The 20,341-nt window shown below is 45.4% G+C and overlaps 10 protein-coding genes across 10 annotated transcripts; 5 read left to right on the top strand and 5 right to left on the bottom strand.

The window, feature by feature from the left end:
- Positions 1–4,978: 4,978 nt before the first annotated feature.
- Positions 4,979–5,290, top strand: CCR75_006396 (uncharacterized protein; the record flags this gene model as incomplete). Its single annotated transcript, XM_067964466.1, has 1 exon — positions 4,979–5,290. The coding sequence occupies one exon, from the start codon at positions 4,979–4,981 to the stop codon at positions 5,288–5,290; it is 312 nt and encodes a 103-aa protein (XP_067822449.1).
- A 7-nt stretch (positions 5,291–5,297) lies between these two features.
- Positions 5,298–5,696, top strand: CCR75_006395 (uncharacterized protein; the record flags this gene model as incomplete). The annotated part of the gene is made up of 1 exon (XM_067964465.1): positions 5,298–5,696. The coding sequence occupies one exon, from the start codon at positions 5,298–5,300 to the stop codon at positions 5,694–5,696; it is 399 nt and encodes a 132-aa protein (XP_067822838.1).
- A 480-nt stretch (positions 5,697–6,176) lies between these two features.
- Positions 6,177–6,374, top strand: CCR75_006394 (uncharacterized protein; the record flags this gene model as incomplete). The annotated part of the gene is made up of 1 exon (XM_067964464.1): positions 6,177–6,374. One exon carries the CDS (start codon positions 6,177–6,179, stop codon positions 6,372–6,374), a length of 198 nt encoding a protein of 65 aa, XP_067822839.1.
- A 2,360-nt stretch (positions 6,375–8,734) lies between these two features.
- On the top strand, positions 8,735–9,898 carry CCR75_006393 (uncharacterized protein; the record flags this gene model as incomplete). Its single annotated transcript, XM_067964463.1, has 1 exon — positions 8,735–9,898. One exon carries the CDS (start codon positions 8,735–8,737, stop codon positions 9,896–9,898), a length of 1,164 nt encoding a protein of 387 aa, XP_067822450.1.
- A 246-nt stretch (positions 9,899–10,144) lies between these two features.
- Positions 10,145–10,654, bottom strand: CCR75_006392 (uncharacterized protein; the record flags this gene model as incomplete). Its single annotated transcript, XM_067964462.1, has 1 exon — positions 10,145–10,654. The coding sequence occupies one exon, from the start codon at positions 10,652–10,654 to the stop codon at positions 10,145–10,147; it is 510 nt and encodes a 169-aa protein (XP_067822451.1).
- Positions 10,655–10,930: 276 nt separating this feature from the next.
- CCR75_006391 (uncharacterized protein) lies at positions 10,931–11,341 on the bottom strand (the record flags this gene model as incomplete). The annotated part of the gene is made up of 1 exon (XM_067964461.1): positions 10,931–11,341. The coding sequence occupies one exon, from the start codon at positions 11,339–11,341 to the stop codon at positions 10,931–10,933; it is 411 nt and encodes a 136-aa protein (XP_067822841.1).
- A 443-nt stretch (positions 11,342–11,784) lies between these two features.
- CCR75_006390 (uncharacterized protein) lies at positions 11,785–14,252 on the bottom strand (the record flags this gene model as incomplete). Its single annotated transcript, XM_067964460.1, has 6 exons — positions 11,785–13,129; positions 13,202–13,333; positions 13,393–13,504; positions 13,576–13,637; positions 13,728–14,094; positions 14,206–14,252. 6 exons carry the CDS (start codon positions 14,250–14,252, stop codon positions 12,209–12,211), a joined length of 1,641 nt encoding a protein of 546 aa, XP_067822984.1. The 3' UTR covers positions 11,785–12,208.
- A 628-nt stretch (positions 14,253–14,880) lies between these two features.
- Positions 14,881–15,397, bottom strand: CCR75_006389 (uncharacterized protein; the record flags this gene model as incomplete). Its single annotated transcript, XM_067964459.1, has 2 exons — positions 14,881–15,182; positions 15,376–15,397. 2 exons carry the CDS (start codon positions 15,395–15,397, stop codon positions 14,881–14,883), a joined length of 324 nt encoding a protein of 107 aa, XP_067822366.1.
- A 394-nt stretch (positions 15,398–15,791) lies between these two features.
- Positions 15,792–17,168, top strand: CCR75_006388 (uncharacterized protein; the record flags this gene model as incomplete). Its single annotated transcript, XM_067964458.1, has 4 exons — positions 15,792–16,040; positions 16,230–16,299; positions 16,359–16,461; positions 16,557–17,168. 3 exons carry the CDS (start codon positions 15,792–15,794, stop codon positions 16,457–16,459), a joined length of 420 nt encoding a protein of 139 aa, XP_067822365.1. The 3' UTR covers positions 16,460–16,461; positions 16,557–17,168.
- On the bottom strand, positions 16,522–17,932 carry CCR75_006387 (uncharacterized protein; the record flags this gene model as incomplete). Its single annotated transcript, XM_067964457.1, has 4 exons — positions 16,522–17,106; positions 17,166–17,260; positions 17,332–17,791; positions 17,885–17,932. The coding sequence occupies 4 exons, from the start codon at positions 17,930–17,932 to the stop codon at positions 16,522–16,524; spliced, it is 1,188 nt and encodes a 395-aa protein (XP_067822367.1).
- Positions 17,933–20,341: the final 2,409 nt, after the last annotated feature.

Here is a 20,341-nt window from a genome sequence, read left to right as displayed (position 1 = left end):
TATTACACCTGGCAGCACTTAACAGTTCGTTCAATGGCCCACGTACGTTTTATCTACCATGAACATGTTGGATGATGAAGGAGGGAGCTTCCAAGCTTTTTAAGAAGGATGCCACGCAACGCGTGAAAAAGTCGTTCAGTTGAGTGACCTCGAATGAAGAGCAATCGACCGCATGAGCTTGGTCTAGGCGGTCCAGCCGTTAGCGCAATGTTGTTCGCTCTACAAAGAGACGAGCAACATAGCCGAGTTCATTCAACTCGAGCTTGACGGGGTCCAAGAGATAGTAGCCTTGCTTCACCAACGAGGCTCTCAACACACGGATGGGTGCTCAACATTTAAAACTGTTGAGACAGCAGCATTTACATGCTGCTAGCGGGCCGACGTTTTCACGTCGACGCGAAAGCTTAAAGAGCGAAATCTTTAAATTTAAGGCAGTCAAGGCGACTCTCTTTTGAGATGGTTCGTCGAATTAATTGACGCCATTAAAGCTCGCCGTATCGAAGATGCGACAAAAGTGAAATTTGGTATGTCCAACTTAGCTGGACGTGCCAAATCTTCGACCTTGGGGCTCAAGCTTCCCGACCCATTAGTTTTCGGGTCGTATGAGGTCTTAAAGACCCAGCTCACGCAAACATTTGAGCCACCACGATCCGAATTTAGGGCTCGAGCCGAGCTCTTGGATTTTAAGCAGGCCAAGCGTGACAACATACACGATACCTAGTCGTTGTATTGTGAGTCATCCAATTGATAAACAAACACAGGTAATTGCGTTTATTAAAGGTCTTGTAGACGGTTCTGTTAAGACCCACCTATTCCGGTTTGAATTAGAGTCGTTCGACTAAGCGATCGCTATGGCGGAACAGGAGATTTTCAGTCGTAAACAGGATTTTGTCCACTCTGAAGCCTATCGTCTACCAAGTCGACAAGAAAACGGAGTTCCAGAACCAATGGACCTCTCGTATGTAGAGAGCGAGATACATCGCTATTCAAGCTACAAACGATTACAAAATTGTAATCTCTGAAAGAAAAACGGGCTACTACGCCTATAAGTGTAGTGCCCCACGGCCAGTGGCTCGATACACTGAGCGAAGAGATCGTGCTAGGAAAACGGAGCTTGCGTGTCCGACGCCGTGTGATATCGCAACGTTGGGGTGGATCATCAATAAACGGACGGGGTGAGAAGGTGTGGAGCGCCCTACTGATCCAACAACTTAAAGGAATTTGCAGGTTTTTTTATGAGAGTTGCTCCTCACATACATTCATTGTAAGTTACTGCCACAGGTGATGAATTTAACTTCATCACCACGCGCGATATACCTCTAACGTGAATGACAGTACGCCTAGCAATAGGCGCATCTGTAATAGTAAAGAAACGTGTAGTTGGTGTCCAATACATGTTAAAGGGTATACAGTACGATGATGATTTCGTCGTACTTGATTTGGATGACAAATTTGATGTCATCCTTGTATTACAATGGTTCAGAAAGTTCGAGCCATCTATAAACTGGCAGCATCAAGCCGTAGCAATTCCTGTCTCTCGTTCAACAGAGGGTCATCTAATGAACGTCTTGAAGCGTCTATAAGCGTGTGGATGCCCTACGAGTGAGTACGATGACTTCACTTGTCGGTCGTTTGCACGACTGCTCAAGACCATAGTGTGAAAACCCATCACACTGTGAAGTTAGATACCGATGGCTGTGCACAAGCACAGGCAGCGTCTAAGTTCGACCACTCGAATAAGTTGAGTGGTACGAAACAAGGATACTTGCTTGAAAAGCAACATCGTAGAAAATTTAAAACGCCTGTAAATAAGAAACAGTGTTAAAGTTCTAGATCTACTGGAGAGTCGATTGTAGAGGATCTCGCTGACGTTTGCGCAACCACAGCTAGAAGCAGTTGGGAAGGATACTCCCCAAAAAAACTTTAGGAATTTGTCTTCAAGAATCTGCGGGAACTAGTCCCGAGAATCATATCGTCAAAGGTTCCCTGGTACCTTTGGAAAAAAGAGCCAAAGAGGAAACTAAGACATTAAATGTCTAAGTAAACAATATATCGAGTGTAGGCGCTTATACACTTTATCTGATAGCGCCTCCGCCTGCCAGCGCCTGAACTAAAACGGTTCTTGCGTGATCTGCGTATTGGCAAAGTCAAGCAAATTTGTGTACTTGTAACGATAACGACAACGTGGCCGATATTCGGTCGGCAATAGTATTTCCTGAGAACGAATGGGTTATCTGCAGCTCAACGATGAACAAGAGTGTCCTCAACGAGAAGACCGCGCGTGAACGTTTTAAGTCCCTTTCTTGGGACTCTTTGAAGACAAATCCTTCATGCAATGTTTTGATCGAATTCAAGGATGTATTCTCTGAGTCCGTACCGTGCGAGTTGCTTAAAAATATAAGCACTCGACACGAAATCGACCTGATTCCGGAAGACTCGAATTGTACGTTTTACGTCCCAATCTTAAGTGTCTTTGAAGAAAATCCTTTATATACGATTTTAAAGAATTTAAGGATGTCTTCCCTGAATCAGTGCCGTGCGAGTTGCCTAAGGATAAAGGCACTCGACACGAAATCGACCTAATCCCAGGTTCGAAATACTGTGTCATGAAGCAATGGTCATTGCTTCGTGAACAAGTAATAGCGATCGACAAATTCTTGGCTGAAAGCTTAGCAGCGGGCCACGTGAGGGGATCAACTTCCCCGCATAGCTCTCCGACCTTCTGCGTACGTAAAGCAACACGAGGTTGGCGGATAGTGCATGCATTCAATAAACTGAGCGCTACAACTGTACCGGCTGAAACGACGATACCACGAAAAGACGTAATCATTGATGTATCAAAGAGTACTATCTTTTCTTTAAAAAGACCTAATGGATTCATTCGATCAGTTCCTTATGCGTGAACCGGATATCCCGTTCAAAGCAGTAAGCACCATAAGCGGTATGCTGTGAGAGTGGCTAGTCATACCACAGGGACTTAGTAATACTGCGACATTTAACAGATGTGTAACCAATCTGTTGAGGTCGGTGCGGGATTTTGCACCGAGCTACTTTGATGACATTTTCGTTCATAGCAGAGCCATGATCGGACAGTCAGACGTTGGTTACATCGTACCCACGTCCGAAAGGTTCTTACAATTATGCGTAAGCATAAGTTGTATGCAAATCTCAAGAGGTGAATATTTGCCGCAAGCGAAATACCACTTCTTGGGTGCATCTTGGGTAAACACGTAGTACGCCCGGATCCAGAAATGATGACGGCGATCACCGATCGGGGGGGGGGCGCTGTGCCAGTTGATGTAAAGGGACTTAGAAAGTTCCTCGGCTTAGCGGCGTACCTGCACAAGTACTCAGGCAGTTACGCCTAAATGACAGTACATCTTTCTTTTTTGTTGAAATTGTAAAGTGGTGATGGAACGCTGATTGTCAGCGTTCTTTTAAGGGTATCAAGCAAAGCTTGACGCAATTGCCAATCCGGGCGACTGTAGTTTGCATTATTGGTTTTTATTTACAAGTCCAGTTTTATTGCATTATTGATTTTCGTTCTAAAAAACAATATGTCGAATAATATCTCCGTGCGCCTAGCCCGTGAGGCCGCAAAGCTATTAGCTGCAAAAATCAATGCAGCTGTTGGTAATGCAAATGTTTTAGTAGACGCTCTTGCGTCTACTGCATGCAAGAAGTCACCTGCTACTTCCATTGTAGGTGACCGAGCCGAGTCGGCGTCATCGCCCAACTCGATAAAAACTGTCAAGTCCTCCAAATCAATTGGGGCCACGTCCGTAATACCTTCGGATTATCACGTGACAACCAAAGTGGTGCTGACGGAGCTGTTTGACGCTTCGTGAGATCCTTTTGGTGCGAAGTCATCTTGTGATGGCTGCATGAACGACGACCACTCTGGTGATGCCAGTATGCATCACCAGGAACAAAGTGATAGTTGAGGTCGCTTCGGTCTGGTGGTGCTAGTATGAATCACCAGGAATAGTGTAATTCAAGGGATCTTGCCGAGAGCCATGTTATCATTGACGTCAACATGATCCAACGGGAGATTGACCGCAATGTTTTGCGGTTTGCTTCGCATAGGGCACGTTTGAACCCGAGGAGAAATAAAAACTCTAACTGCATCAGCGGGTGCCAAGTCTGAGCGAGACCAAGACGGACATGAGATCAAAGCTGCCCTCACCACCGGAAGGAGAATAGGGGCAAGAACAGCATTGTGGTCATCAGCACGAACGGCACCGTGGTCTTCAGCAAGCGCAGTGGACCACTACACCGACGCTGGAACCTAGCGGAGGGCTAAGCAAGGCGGAGAGTCCGCCGCCGCTGGAGCCACCAGAGGAGGCCGGTGAGAAGGCCATAGTAAGGGTAAGGAGGCAATGACGGGGCGCAAGCGCCGAAACTTCTGAAATTAATGATGCGGAAGCGTCTGGCATGGATAGCGCTTCGGGGACGACAAAGCGACCAGCGGTTGTATACGGGGCGAAAAAAAATAATTGTGTCCAGCCGAGAATCGTCTGACGCGTAACTCGGAGAGGAGCACGCCACCCGGACGTGAGCGTCTGGGACGCCAGGCGGCTCACGGTGGGCCGATGGCTTTCTTGGAGGAGAGTGTGGTGACGCCGGAGGGGATGCTCTCAGCGCTATTGGAAGACATGCGGGGAGCTCCGGAGGCAGGCCTGTTAAAGCATGAAATGTATGCTACAAGAACTTTTCAAGAAAATATCACACTATACCGATAATCATGGCGAAGCTGCCGGCAAATAGACCGCGGCTACCAAAACTACAGCGTCCAGAACTGGTAGATCTATTAGCCCTTTCAGACAGGTTTTCGTGGACGAGCGAGGAGAAGTTGCGAGCTGGCGACGACTTACCAACTCTGTCAGTACCGATCTCTTGACAACTTAATTGGTTTTACAGAGCTCATTCGCAAGCTGTCTAGCAGACGCAAGAGAGCTGAAGCACCGTTCCTGAACCAATGGCGTTTAGCCTAGCTAAGTACGACAAGGAACAAATTGAGAGGATGCACCAGAAGTCGGCCAGAGGGACGGTCGAGAGCCAGGAGGCTTTACGAGAAGGGACGACGCTGGAATGGCACACATACGGGGATGAGAGAAGGCGTCATCGTGTGCAGGCAACTGCCGTATTTTGTCAAGCAACTTCTGGCGGCGCCAGAACGACTCCGAGTTCACAGCATAGTGCAAGCTCAGATAGAAGGAGAACTGGCGCTGCAGCTTTGTCGGAATATGGGGGCTCGGCCGTGGTAGCGGTCTTCCAAAGCAATTGCTGATGCGATTATGGAATCATCGGAGCTGTTACATTTGAAGTTGACCACTCTCCACGACATGTTGGGCCAAGCGAAAACGATCAGCTGTGACGGTACACTTCTTTTTCTTTACGCGTGTCACCGCCCAAAACACGAAGACACTCAGGTGCCCTTTCGAGCTGGAGTATATAGGCTGCGGAATGCCCACAGAAGGACGTCAGAGCCACCGTGGCGTCGACAGCAATGTAGCACTGGGTTCGGTGCTCACAGGCGGGCGGCATACACCGTACTGCTATTTAATAAGACCAGGTCCTCGGATATAGGCCGATTTGCCGCCTATCTCAAGGCAGCGATTCCGACATCCTTTGATCTCGAGAACCTCTTTAGGGGTTTGCCTACAAACCATAAAAAACGACTCTTGCAGTCCTGATTCGGAGACCTCTACTATGTGGAGGTGACGTTTCAACGGGCAGGCTGCCCTCCTTTATAAGAAATAGTCATAAATTCGTGGTGCGGAACCACAATTATTGTAAGCCATCCGGGTTAGGGTCCTCGAAGACAACGCTTCTGGTGCGAGCATAGCCGACATTTGTTTGCTCGGTGCAAAACGACGGACGCCTAACTGATGGGACTGGGGGGGAAGCAACGGAGAAGCAGACAAGCAATCTAGAAGACCATGTAAAACCGTCTGTTAGTTCACAAGAGCTAAAGGATATAGCGCACCATCGTCTCCAGGTGCAACAGGAGGCAGCAGCAGCAACGACTGTGGCACTTTCTCCGCCGACCTCCGAAGGTGCACAGACAGTCAGTTCTCGTGTATCCCAGGTGCCGGCCGAAATGAAGGTCAAAATGCATTCTAAGGAGAGAGAGCCGATGCAATAGAGTCATCCGGAGCTGAAGCTTCGCAAAAATGGCCGTGTCTGCGAGCACATATGCGACGTTGACGGCGATTATGGACAACAAAGGATCAGTGTCGAATTCATTGCAGCAGGCGGAAGGGGCTGATGCGGTTCTCCAAAGCGATTTGGAGAACGATGATAAACAACGGGAAGACTTGAAGGCCAAGGTAGAGAAACTTAGAGCTTCTGTGAAAGAAACAATAGACTGACAAAGCTCGACTTGGAGCTAAGCAGTTGCCTTATTATCAGATATATGAAAGTAATGGTGGAAGAGCGCAAATGCCAGGACGGAGGCCGAGCCCGAGGTAAGGCTAAGGTGCTAAAAAGCCACGTTTTTATGACGCGGAAACTCCAAGAAACAATTAAGCTGCAACAGCCTCGTATAGAGGTGACACACCCTGGAAGCTGTCTGATCAATATGGAGCCGAACGGTACGGAGCCGTCACGGACATGGTGCGAGCTAGAGCAGCAAGTCGGACTACGAGAGGTCACTACGCCAGCAACTGTAAATTGCATGACCATGGCGCTGGCTCAGGCACTAGTAGATGAAACGCTAGACGGCCCGGAGGAACCATTGGAGCCGATATTAGCCAGCATAAAAAGAGGAGAGAAGCGTTTTCTTGTTGAAAGCTTCTCGAACCACCGCGAAGTAAAGGGATTTCGAACGAGTTATCTCGTTTGTTGGCGAGGGTATCCAGTCTCGCATGATGGTTGGGAACCTCGTTTGCAACTGATGTTGGACGTTCCGGGTCTCGTTTGCAATGCGACGAGATCCATCCGATTTGGCAGAAGGCCAATCGGAGAACGAGCGCTTCACGCGCTCGTAAATGATTGGAGGTACTCAATCCCTTGACGCATCCCGTAAGAGATGAGAGTCCTCCATCAAATGAAGTTTCTCTTAGAGGGTGACCAAGGCCTTTTTTCATGAGCGAACCGCAACGTATTGTCGTTCCTCCTGTTGGCTAATGTTAACGTTAACGTTTACTTGGACCTGGTAGGGATCCCTAGAATCCTTTTTTTGGTTGTGCAAACTAGCACCACCAGCAGCACTCTTACCTTCGCGACCACGTAGTTCCTGGTGACGCATACTAACGTCACCAAAGTGGTCATCACCCTCGGATGATGACTTTCTACCAAAAAAGAAGTTAAACAACCTCGTCATCACCTCTTTGGTAGTCACGTTAGAACCCAAAGGTTTAACGGACTCGTTGCCGGGTGATCTGGTGGCCTTCTCAGTCGCCACTGATTCGGGCGGTGCAGGTGACTCCCTGCCACCTGTAATGTCATCAACAGATGACACACCCGAGTAGGAGGTGACATATTCCCCGCAGTAGACGCATTAGCGTCTACTGAAACATTTGCCACACCGACATCTACACTGATCCGTGCAGCTGCCATCTTAGCGGCCTCGTGGCCCACGCACAGACTTGTTTGTCGCCATCTTGATTTTGGTCAAAATCAAGAATGCAAAAAAATGGTATTTTGATTAAAATCATTAAAATGCAAATAAAATCGTTATTTTTGATTAAAATCATAAAAAATGCAAATAAAAGCGGTATTTTGATACAAACCAATAATGCTACTTACAGGGGAAGACTTAATAATCTTTCCTGTCACCTACATACATCAATCATTAAAGTGACTGTTGGTTTAGGGAACGGGGTGTCTTGTTACATAAGCATTATTTCCTATAAGAGGAAATAAGCAAAGAAGCATAATAAATTCAAGAATACCAGATTTGATATTATTGATACAATTAGACATCAGCTCTGTTGATTGGTTTCTAGATCAACCCCGCCAATCGTTTCAACACACCATTGTGCGATGCGCAAGGACGCGCCATACGTAGTTAGGTATTAATTTAAAAAGTTTAGTAGTAGTAGATAGAAGATCGTTACGGAGAAAGCTACTTATACTAATACAGTTCTACTTTCCCTAATTCTAATCCATTGATAAACCTTTTGGTAGCTAAAGACCCCTAGCTACCTAAAAACCTTTCTCTGTACTCTTATGTACGTGAAGTTTTCAGGCACTATACCTACATTTTAATCAGTGTAAGGTTAACTACTAGTGCTAGGTGCCCCGTTACAGTGCCCCGTTACAATATTTAGGACAAGTTAAATAAATATTTTAAGCTAGCACGTGAAGTTAGTGAAGCTAGCAGGCTGTAAGTCGTTAGCCGCTAGCGTGAAATAACGATCCAAAACTAGAATAATGCATGTCTTTTCTAACACGATCACTCATCACCTCTGCCTTGCACATTGCCCAACATCCTCCATTATCTCGACATTTTTGCTCCATTCGTTTCGAGAGACCATTGCTTTCATTCATGCCAAACAATATGTATTTATGTAACTAATCTCCCGATTGCTCAGAAGCTTTTTACGTCCATTTCTCAGTAAATTTCGATAGCCCTCGGTTAAAATTCGTAAATTCGCAAACTTGTGACGACCCCCGTTTGTAGGACACCTCCAACGACTGGTCGCGCTGCGTTTTGGTCCTCTTGTTGCATCATTAAAGGAATTGTCGCCGTATCACGAGTACGCCTACATCCTCAGCCTCTTTCAATATGGCTTCTGCTGCTGCTAGCCGCCCCGTTGTATCTGTGCTCTCCTTAGATGGTGAAACCACGACTGTTTGCTCGCAGCTAGTGCTGCCGGCCGTGTTTATTGCCCCTATCCGTCCTGATGTTGTGAATTTTGTCCACACCAACATGGCCAAGAACCGTCGCCAAGCTTACGGAGTTTCGCGAGAAGCTGGTCACCAGCACTCTGCTGAGTCATGGGGAACTGGTCGCGCTGTCTCTCGTATCCCGCGTATTCAAGGTGGCGGAAACCAGAGCTCTGGCCAAGCTGCTTTTGGTAACATGTGTCGTGGCGGTCGTATGTTTGCGCCTACGCGTATTTGGCGCAAATGGCACCGCAAAATCAACGTCAACCAGCGTCGTTTCGCGGTTGCGTCCGCTCTTGCTGCGTCTGCCGTGCCTGCTCTTGTGATGGCCCGTGGTCACCGCATTGAGAAGATCCCGGAAATCCCGTTGGTGCTTGACGATAGCGTGGAAGCCACGCAAAAAACTGCTCAAGCTATGAAAATTCTGGCCAAAATCGGTGCTGACGTTGAAGTTGAAAAGGTCAAGGACTCGAAGAAGATCACCACCGGCCGCGGAAAGTCTCGCAACCGTCGTTACACTACTCGTCGTGGTCCCCTCATCGTTTTTGCTAACGCAAACGGTCTTGAAAAAGCCTTCCGCAATATTCCTGGTGTAGAGCTAGCGCACGTTGACCGTTTGAACTTGCTTCTATTGGCCCCAGGTGGTCATTTGGGTCGTTTTATCATCTGGACCAAGTCGGCTTTCCAGAAATTGGACAAGCTCTACGGCACTTACTCGAAAAAGTCGGAATTTAAAGCCGACTACCAGCTTCCACGCCACCTAATGAACAATGCCAATCTTGGACGTCTTATCAATTCCGATGAGATTCAATCGGTTGTGCGTGCTGGCAAGTACCAGAAGCACCGTCGCTTCCAGAAAAAGAATCCTCTGAAGAACTTGGGGGCCATGGTGAAGCTAAATCCGTACACGTTGGTCGCTCGTCGTGCGGAGCTTCGTGCTGAAGCGCTTCGCGCTGAAAAGAAGGCGGCTGTTTCGAGCAAGAAACGTAAAAACACGTGCAAGACGGATCCTAAGCGCAAGGCGCAGTCGCGTGCTTTGTTTGCAAAGAATTCTGCTGATTAATTGCTTTCTAGGAGCTCGCTGTAGTGCTTAGGACATTACAGTTTAGTAGTGAACAAGTCATTTACATGAAAGAGCAATGAAAAGTCGTTGAAAGTGGCAAATTAATTGTGTGAGATCCTAAGACTTATTAGTTATCATTTATTCGGACGTGCTCGTGACAAAGGCCTGCTTGTTCTACTTGCGGGACGTCACGGCTGGAGCGCTACGTTCATATCGCTTTTGATCTAATGGAACATGTTAGTGCACTTAGCTATCCTCTGTTACCATCTTTATGGTCGTGTAGCTCGTGATCCAGTCTTGCATGGCTTGTGGCATCTCAATGGCTTTATGTTCTTCATCGTCCCATAATAGCAACTTCATTTCTCGTCTTGCTTTTCTCGTCACGTCGGCCATCGCGGAGAATCTTTGCATGACGTGGCTTAAGAAGTCATGCGGTGGCTTCACGTGGTGGTGATTAATATAATGCCAGTATCCTTCAGGCCAGCAGTAAACTCCGTCGGTCATTGTACATGCACCCATGACACTCGGCTGATCCAATGCCAATTGGCAATTAAAACGACAGAAGCTGTAGGCCAGCTCGTAGCTCTCTACATGAGCTTGAGTAAGGTACAGCTTGATAATCCTTAGCTGGCCGGCATCGATATTAGCGAACCAAAGATTGTCAACAAGGCGAAGTGGGTTCGGACGATCAGTGCTTAACGAATCACGATAGAAATCCTCGTCCTTGGAGCACCAGAAGCCTAATTCTTGCAGCATTAATGTGTCGATACTTTGCTTAAAGTTAGATTAATTCGCATGCTTTAAGAAAAAATATTTGAATTGAATAAATATTAAGAAATATTATCGTGTTGGGATTAATGACATTTCTTCAGCAAGACTAAATTCTCACACAATCAACAATAGTCAAACTTGTGGCAATAATTAAGATTCGTAGAATAGTTACGTCAATGCATTATTTTTTTTAAAAGATCACAATGTATGTTAGCAGTTTTCTTAGGCGAACCATAATTAAATTGGATTCACAAAAGGAGCTTATGTGCGCTCGCCACGAATGCGCCGAGCTAGCTGAATATCCTTCGGCATGATAGTCACTCGCTTAGCGTGGATGGCGCACAAGTTGGTGTCCTCGAAAAGGCCCACAAGATAAGCCTCGGAGGCTTCCTGCAGGGCAAGAATAGCCGTGGACTGAAAGCGCAGGTCCGTCTTGTAATCCTGTGCGATTTCGCGCACCAAACGCTGGAACGGCAGCTTGCGGATCAGCAAGTCTGTCGACTTTTGGTATTTGCGGATCTCACGTAACGCGACCGTACCAGGGCGGTATCGATGCGGCTTCTTAACGCCACCAGCGGTGGGCGCGGACTTGCGTGCGGCCTTGGTAGCGAGCTGCTTGCGGGGGGCTTTCCCACCGGTGGACTTACGGGCAGTCTGTTTTGTGCGGGCCATCTTGCTTTAAATGTTTTGCTGTGACTTGCTGTTGCTTGTTTCGGTCGAAACTGGAAATGAATCGTCGCAGAAAGAAAATTACGTGGCCGCGTTGTTGGTGGTGGGCCGCGGCATACGAAGTAGTAGTTGTTTTTCAAAGGTGGTTGTCAAGTAGGTGGGGATGACGCCTTTCGAGACTGGCGAGCCCTTTAAGGATGTACTTGAAATTTGTAAAGAAAACGATTTTTTGGGAGGTTTAAGAGGGCAGGGCGACGTCTTCGTCGACTATACCCAACCCAAGCTCTAATCTCCCCTTGTCGCGGCTTCGTCTGGCTCCCTATCCCAGGCCATAACTTTCACCGGGTGCACCAATTTATAATTTGAAGGAGACGTTGAATTTGACTTATTTTAAGTAAGGAAGGGTCACCGTTTCAGACAAGAAATTCCACCAATCAAAATCGACCTTTTTGTGCTTTCCATTTAGTGACATTATGCACTGTTTACTGACCACAATCTGCTGTGACACTTATCAGATTAGCAAAACGTGCGTGTTCACAAGGCAAAGGCCGGCACACAAATATTTGTCTACATATTTGAGAGATTGAGATCGCAATATGAAGACTTTTCCCACCATTTATTCGCCTGAGTTAATATACTTGTCAATCTCATCTACAGATAGTTAAGACTCGACTTGCATCCGCATCGGTGATCGCCCCGAACCGCGTCTGCATTTACAATTACCGTTTTTGTAATAAATAATTTTAAAAAGGCCCATTGGTCTAGTATTGATGAGACACTGGTAATAACTAAAGTAAAACCCTTTAATTATGTATCGGAGTCAGCTTCTACGTTAATTATTTATCCACGCCATCCAGCACGATACATCCTTTACTTTTGCGAAGCAGAACTTAAGACTGTGTCCATATTTTGTGGACGCAGAACTTCAATATACTGTTGATTAGCTTCATTACCTTCGCACAGGTTTCGTAGGGCGACCAAGGACCATTCTCGGATCATAGGATTCCTTTCATCGATATTGCAATGATTAAGAAACAGAGGTAGAAATCCTCCCTCGCGGACAAGATCTTGATTGCAAACGTGGCGAAAACTAAAATTGCCAATAACACGAATCAGCCCAGATCGATACCCAATCGGCTCCTGATCAAGCGGCATTGGCAAGGTCGAATTATCACGACGAATGTTCTTGATCAAGGGGCTCTGACGTTCAAGCTTCCAGACACGCTCGAGCTCTAGTAGCAAAGACTGCAGTAATTCTGCGCCACTTTTTGCGTCGATAATGGTCCGGTCAACTGTCAAATCTCCAAGAACATCGAGCAGCATCAATTTTGCTTCATATTCCAGCTTAATCCACACCTTTTTTCTCATTTCATCAGCTTCATTTGGTCTATCTTCATCCCCTTCACTAACAATGTACAGCCAAGTTGTTTTCACAAACTCATATGTATTCTGACGAAGCGGATGCCAGAAATCACCATCATGCATATTTGTCGTCGCGTTCAATTTTAGTGTTGAAGTAACCCACAAACTGAACATTCGTAACAATATAAGCTGTTCCGGAGTCACCCTGGACCAAAGAGTACTAAGTATGTGCGCACTGACAGCAACGTAAAGGTCATTGACACGACCATCGCGGAAATGCAGCGCAAACAGCATATAAATCCACTCAAAAGCTGGATCCTGGTCATCAATATCGAAACTGTGTAATAGCGATGCAGCAGACTCGGACGAATTAGAAGATTTTGACATACAACGGTGAAGTAGCGTGATCACCAAACTCCGAGCACATACCTGCAAGCACACCAAAAAGAAATAGTGTTAGTAAAACTACTTGGGTCCTCCTAATGTCCATGCTGTTTCTACCATGTCATCACGACGAGTATTAACTTTTTCAGTGTCGATATAATCCCTTTCGCTAGAGTTAACGCAATTTAGCAGCAACGCTACGGCATAAGCAATCACTTTTCGATATTGATGGCACTCAACTAAAATTTTCTTTAAAAAAATTATTAGCAAATATACAAGTGGCAAACGTTACCAACCCAGCCACGCACTTGAAAGTCGTCAAAAAAGTACAGCTTCCATGCGGCCGCCTGGCACTTAAAGTTACTCGTAACTGCATTGACGCTAAATTGGAGTGCAACTTGAGCTAATAACACAAATTGCCTGCAATTTAGCATGATTACAAAACCAGTATTAGCACAGCATCCAGAAATTCTTTCTTGTGCGGAACTTACGCTATCAGCTGCTCGTCCTCAACATCAATCCAGGCACAGCAATGCATTGTAGTTTGGTGCGCCTAACGAGCGTCAAACATCAAATAATTATTTTAAAGATCCAAAATTTCAACATTATATATCAAATAAAAAAATAAAGTCTTCCTTCACACCAGCTTTATAAGTCCAGCATCCAAGCACATAGTTTGATTGCTCGTGCAAGCTACACAGGCATTGCGTAAAAATCGAAAGACCATTGTCAAAGCCTCAATTTGAGCTGAAGATTGACCAACATCTAGTATTTCAAGCCTGGGCGGCGAGAAATCGCTTTGGATCGTCTCAGCGGTTATATTCTTGCCATCCACCCGAAGAGTGTAGCCTAGGCCACTTTCGCTCTCATCTGTCGTATCGATAGTATGATCGTAAGCGTCGGCATTTTTCGCAGATGCGACTGACTTGATCTGTTCCTGCAACTGCTTTATGATTGTAGTTATAGTATCCGCAGCCTGTGTCCAGACATGTAAAGCATTAAGCGTTTCTCTAAATGTTTGCAGCGTTACATAGAAAAATCGAAAAAGCGATCAGTCGAGTGCTTAAAGATGATTATTTGAAACTGTATGAGTACACCCTTATTTGACCAGAGTCTCGTACCGGAAGGCGGAACTGCGGCATCCTGTTGCTAGAGCTTCGAAGTCCATCAGGAGCTGTTTTGTGTGGACACACTATTATAGAAGAAAGCACAGAAGATTCAAATATTTTTCACGACGACAAGAAGCCCAATCATTCAGCTCGTAATTTTTAAATGTCTGATCGACAGTTTTAAATTGATCAATGAACTTAAGAAAAAACGAATTACAACACCTCCATGTATTATGATGTTCGATCGTGTTGCGGTTAACGCCTCTAGTAAGGTGAACATATAAGAAAATGAGTGGTATAGCGTAACAGTAACACTTCCTTTTTTTAATCAAGTCCGACTCGACGCCTTCAGCTATTTTACTATTGCTCAAATGCAATACATTTAGGTATTTAAATTAAGCTGTTAAAGTTGGGTATTCGTGGGAGACGGCATAAAAAAACTTTATTTCGGTATTGATTCGGTTGCCCCGAGAAGCTGATCATCGTAACGGGCCTCAAAGCTGCGAAGCATCACGGAGCAAAATTAGTCTACTAAGAAAATTGAAGTTCCACCGATTTTATGCAGCCGTACACTGAACGTATCGGAGACTTTGCTACTGACCACGTCGATTGCGAAGTGTGGCCGAGGCGTCTGCTGGACGCAGAACCTTAGCGTCTGGCTATCCCATTGAAAGGCGTCACCCCCACCTACTTGAACACCACCTCCGCCACCAGCGACGATTTTCTCTCTCCTGTAGGAAGCCTCAGAGGATTATGTGGGGCAAGATTAGACATGGTCTGAAAGCGCAGGTCCGGCTTGTCTGTGCGACTTCGCGCACCAAACGCTGGAACGACAACTTGCGAATTAGACTGTCGACGTCTAATATTTGCGGATCTCACGTATCGCGGCCGAACGAGGGCGGCAAGGATGCGGTTTTTTGATGTCGCCAGCAAAAGGCGCGAACTTGCGTGCAGCCTTGGTAGCAAGCTGCTTCCGGGAGACTTTAGGTCTGACTGACTTAAGGGCAATTGATTTTGTACGGGCAATCACTCTTAAATTGGTTTATGTTCAATGCTGTAGAGTCGATAGCTGTCGGCTTGTTTGAGGACATCAACCTGTGTGCTATTCACGCCAAATGTGTAATTGTCATGCCAAAAGATCTTAAGCTATCTCTGCGCATTTGTGGCTAGCGCATGAAGTACCCTCTTTTTTTTTAAGCTCCATGCGTATTTTTATTTAATCATTGTCAATTAGTGACTAAACAATTAATTCCATGCAACGATTTAATTAAAGCCTTCAATTAGAGTGTTTGCAATTGAGAAATATCATGTTTACACACAACAAATGAACCGCCTTGTTGTTGCTGAGCTTTTCTGACAAGGACCTGTCTACCTCCAAAGGGACTGGCACTGCAAATTAGAATAGAGTTGTGCAACTAGAGAAAGCGGGTGTGGATATACTACGCATAAAAATATCGATACATACACACCGGTCGAATTCGGGCTTCTTCGCTCTAATTACTAACTGTATCATCTGCCTTCGCCGACTTTGATTCTAGGCTTCGTTGTCTACCTGATCCTATATTATAATTGTGCCCAATTCTTTAAAATACTTAAATATGAATACGAACGTCAAGCGCCTCCGCAAGGAGCTGCAGGAGCTAAGAAAGAATCCAGAGGAGGACATGGTGCTTTACCCAGAAGAGGATACCATCATGCGCTGGAAGGCCTTTATTCGTGGTCCTTTAGACACCCCCTTCCAGGATCGCTGCTTTGAACTGGCTATTCAGACGACTTCCCTTTATCCAATGGAGCCGCCCAAGATGAAGTTTATTACCAAGATCTTTCATCCCAATGTGCATTTTAAGGTACAATAAGAAACGCGAAAATTGATGGTAAGGAATGATCATTACTAATTGTTTCGTGCGGATTGCTTTAGGATGGCAGCATCTGTCTGGACATTCTAAAACGCGAATGGTCTCCAGCGTGGACCTTAAGGGCAAGTATTTCTCGCGTTTTTGTTCTTCGACACATTTTGACACGCAATTTTGGATTAGGCTGCGTGCTTAGCTGTGATCTCACTGTTGTCGGACCCTGCGGCGGATTCACCCCTTAACTGTGACGCAGGTGAGTTGGCTGAACGTGTTGTGATAGATACGATGCTTAATTAGCTAAAATGCATGCAGGAAATATGATTCGTGCGGGAGACATGTTGGCATATAATTCTATGGCTGAAATGTACAAGAAAGAGTATGGACTATTGGAACTTCCGAAAGACCCACTTTAAAGGTACACACATAGCTAATGAGCTTTTAATTTCTGCAAAATTTAATAAAGAAGACTGACCTACTATCCTTCAACGACTATGTCTGCTGTGTCGCTAGTTGATAAGGCAGCCTCTTCAATCGACTTTTCCAACTGGACCAAGTCACCGTAGTAGAAAGTCTTCACCTTTAGTTGTTGATTGAGAAAAATGCTCTCGCATTCCACTGGCTCGCCTGGTGTTAGCTCCTCAAGGTCTTGTATTGGTGTACCTCTTGTGAGATAATAGGCAATATTTTTCGTTACGAGTCGAGCTTTTGCAAATAGATCGAGGCCAGATATTCCTTCCACAACCATGTCTTTTAGATTAAATTGCTTCCGATTGTACTTCACTCCGCCCCAAGGGGGAGACAAAAATATGGCGTCGGCCTTGAGCTGTGGGATGATATCGATGGAATTGCCAACAATAAATTCAATTTTGTGAGCAACTCCATAGATGGCAGCGTTGTGTTGGGCCATACGAATTTTTTCGGGATCAATGTCAATCGCAATGACCTGTTTGCACGTCATTGCTAGTTGAATCACGTTTCCACCGCAACCTGAAAATGGATCGATCACGACGTCGCAAGCAAGGCGCGTTGCAATGTGCTCTGCAATTACTTGAGGGGTTACCTGACGTCAGTAAAGGTCAGCAACGCGGCCATTTTAATATGTAAAAACGAATCACGCACTGAATACCAGCTTTCATGGTCAAGCTGAATGCCTTCTTCAAACTTTTCGAAAAGAATAGTTCTTTGAACGTAAAACTTGACAACGTCGTTTGAAACTGCCACAGAAATGATTCAAACAGCTTTACTAGCAGGCATCAAACCGTTATGTTACAAGCTTTCAACATACCTGGGTATTTTATCTTTTTCTTCTTCTTTTTCGTCTTTTTCCTTGAATTCGCATGTTTGGCCTCACAAATACGCTCAACCTCTGGTTCAATCGGTTCTATCGCCTCAACTTGTTCGATAATACGCGATGCCTCTTCTCCATCCGAATTATAAATTACTCGAATCTTGTCAACAACTGCTCTGTCCGGACTTCGTATCTCGATCTCAACCGCTTGCTTTTCTTCTGCTTTGTTAATGTCTTCGTCTTGATTGTCATTGCGCATCTTGCGCTGTCTCGACGTCAGGAACTTCGATCCGCCTCCAAAACTCATGGGCAAACTTCCTTCCAGCCCTGCATCTTTCATTTCCTGCTCCAATTGATCGTATGCAGCCTTATAAAGATCCGCACATGCACTTTCATCGTCATTCTTCACAATGTCACCACTCGCTAGCCGTCGACGCTTCTTCGTCGTATCTTTTTTCTTTTAAAGCATCAATCATGCACCCAATAGTAAATACACAGTCAATCAGCATGTCGACCGGTTCCCGCTAATTACGCTTAATATTGACTCTACCTCGTGCGTGTTGCGACTTTGGAGATAAACCACCGTGATCAGCGCCATTCTCTCACGACAGTTTGTGTCGATTGAGTGCTATGATTTGATTTTCCACCAATCCACAACTTTTGCATCTTGAAGTATGACTTGCGGGTCTTTGTTGCAGCAATCTTAGAATGATGTGCACATTTCCATTTTTAACGAACGAGTTGTTTACAGGTGATCGACCACGCATGGAATCTCGTTGGGTCGTGCTTGTATGACAATTTTCGCTTGGAGTTTACTATGCTCATATCGATAAAATTGCAAGATTATTTTGAATAAGCGAGTTCCAAGTAATGCAGGATCGAGAACGGTTTGCAAATTAAGTTTCGATGTTAAAACTATGATAGACAAAACTTTAATCTTTCCTACTTAGTTGAATCTTTTTGGTGGAGACATCTAGACTAGAATACGGGGCATGAAGGCACGGGCATGCCCCTTGCCATATTTCGTGCCCTTTTTAAAGGGGCACAAAATATAGGCATGCCCCTTTCCAAATATAGTTGGGGGCACAAAACATCAACAAAGCCTGCCTTCATTCTCCTCCCCATCCGCTCATTGCTCCCACCTGCAACGTCCCCTCCCACCTCCTTCAAATGGCTTTGCTGCCCCTCCCCCCCACCCAAGGTGTAACGGGGTGTATCGTTACATGAAATTAACACTTAAAGGTTGTTAATTAATATATTATCTAAACGGTAGAGGGAATCTAGAGAAGCTCAATCAGCACGGTTTACGTTGCGAGAACTGCCCTATTGCAGACAAAAGCTTTTACCTGCAGGAAGTAGCTAAGGAAACCACCACCGCCATCCAACGAAAACGCCGCTGCCACTCGGATGTGGTAGATTCTGATGAGAGAGATACTATTTGGGAAAGCACTTCAGATGTTGGCTTGTCTTCTGCGAGTCGCGTGTCCAGTTCAACAACGGAAGATGCCATTGCACAACATCGTCGTAAACAACAGAGTGTTGTCAGCTGGGTTGTCAAGCCACTGTCCCCGGCAAAAGCTGAGGAGTTACATTCGGTTTTCCTCCAAGCAATTATCTATAGCAATATTCCGTTTCGTTTTGCCGACAACATCTACGTAAATAAGCTTATCAAAACACTTTCCAGGCTACCGCCCGCCGAGCAGTGAAATGCTACGCAATTGTCTTCTGACGGAGATGCTTTCAAAGCACCTTCAGTATAAGCTGGCATTCCTTCCGACTAACGAAAAATTTCATTTTTGTCTGGATGGATGGACGGACGTATCCGGAAATTTTGTCTATGCATTCATGCTATTGATAGAGGAGGAAGAGGAAGAGGAAGAGCATAATTAAAGATTGCAGACCTCTCTGGTCACCGCCATACAGCCTTGGTCTTAAAGGAACAACTGGTGTTGGCAGTTCTGAGAAACGGCGGTCAGATGCAATCAGCAATCGCATGTGTATCCGTCAAACCTCGTGCAATAATAAAGATGCGTAATGTTCTACAGGACAAGTTCCCAATATCAAACCTATTCGCTGCTGTTTGCATGCCTTCAATCTCCTTGCGAAAGATATAGCAGGATTTGCAGCTGTTATTCCAGTTTGTCGAGTAAACCAAAAGTTTATTAATTTCTTCAAGTCGTCCCATATATGGAAAAATACGCTGCAGAGATGGCAGAAGGCGGAAGGCATCACCCGCTTCCTGAGCACCTTTTGCGAAACTCGATGGTAGTCTCTTTCCCAGGTATGCCTAGTGTGTTAATATTTGAAGAAGGATTTTGATATTGTTTAGAGCAAAGCAGCATTATCGAATATCCTTCAATGAATAATGCAGAAACATAAAATGCCACTATGAATCGTTATCTTTTTAAAAATAATGACAGCCTCATCAGAGTTCTTAAGCCAGTCATTGATGTTATTGGCCTTGAAGCTCGAAGTTGTAGTCTATCGGATGTTTTGAAAGAAATTATCCACATCCACAATGGATGTGGGGATTATTGGATTTAAGGAGCTCTTACTTGCTGCAATTGGAAGGCGAGTCAAAGAATTTGCTAATATAATTTATTTCGTCAGCCTTTTCTTCAATCCCCACTTTCAAAAGGGTGGCCATTTCTAGAAAAAATGAATGGGGTCAATGTAACGGGCTAGAGTTGCCCTAATGTTACACAGTCCCCATTAAGTACATTTGGTACTTAAGAGGATGGTCAATTACTAAATAATAGTAATTAGACCCAACACTCGGGTGTGCACATTTGTGACCAACCCTTGTGGATGTGATGCACATGGGTGCATTCACATTAGGAGGTTTGACGCCCAGCGTCATCCGTGATGACGGCTAGCGACATCCGTTACGCGAGGTATCTAGAAAGATACGCTCGCAATACATATTAAGTGTTATCTATAGAGATGACATTTTAATTGGTAAAAATAGGATTTATATGAATACGATTAAATATAAATCAGTCTGAAA

The sequence above is a fragment of the Bremia lactucae genome, linkage group LG1, assembly GCF_004359215.1.
Source record: "Bremia lactucae strain SF5 linkage group LG1, whole genome shotgun sequence".
NCBI classification, from domain to species: domain Eukaryota; phylum Oomycota; class Peronosporomycetes; order Peronosporales; family Peronosporaceae; genus Bremia; species Bremia lactucae.
The sequence above is the reverse complement of the archived record's forward strand: the minus strand, read 5'-3'. Positions and strand labels throughout refer to the sequence as shown.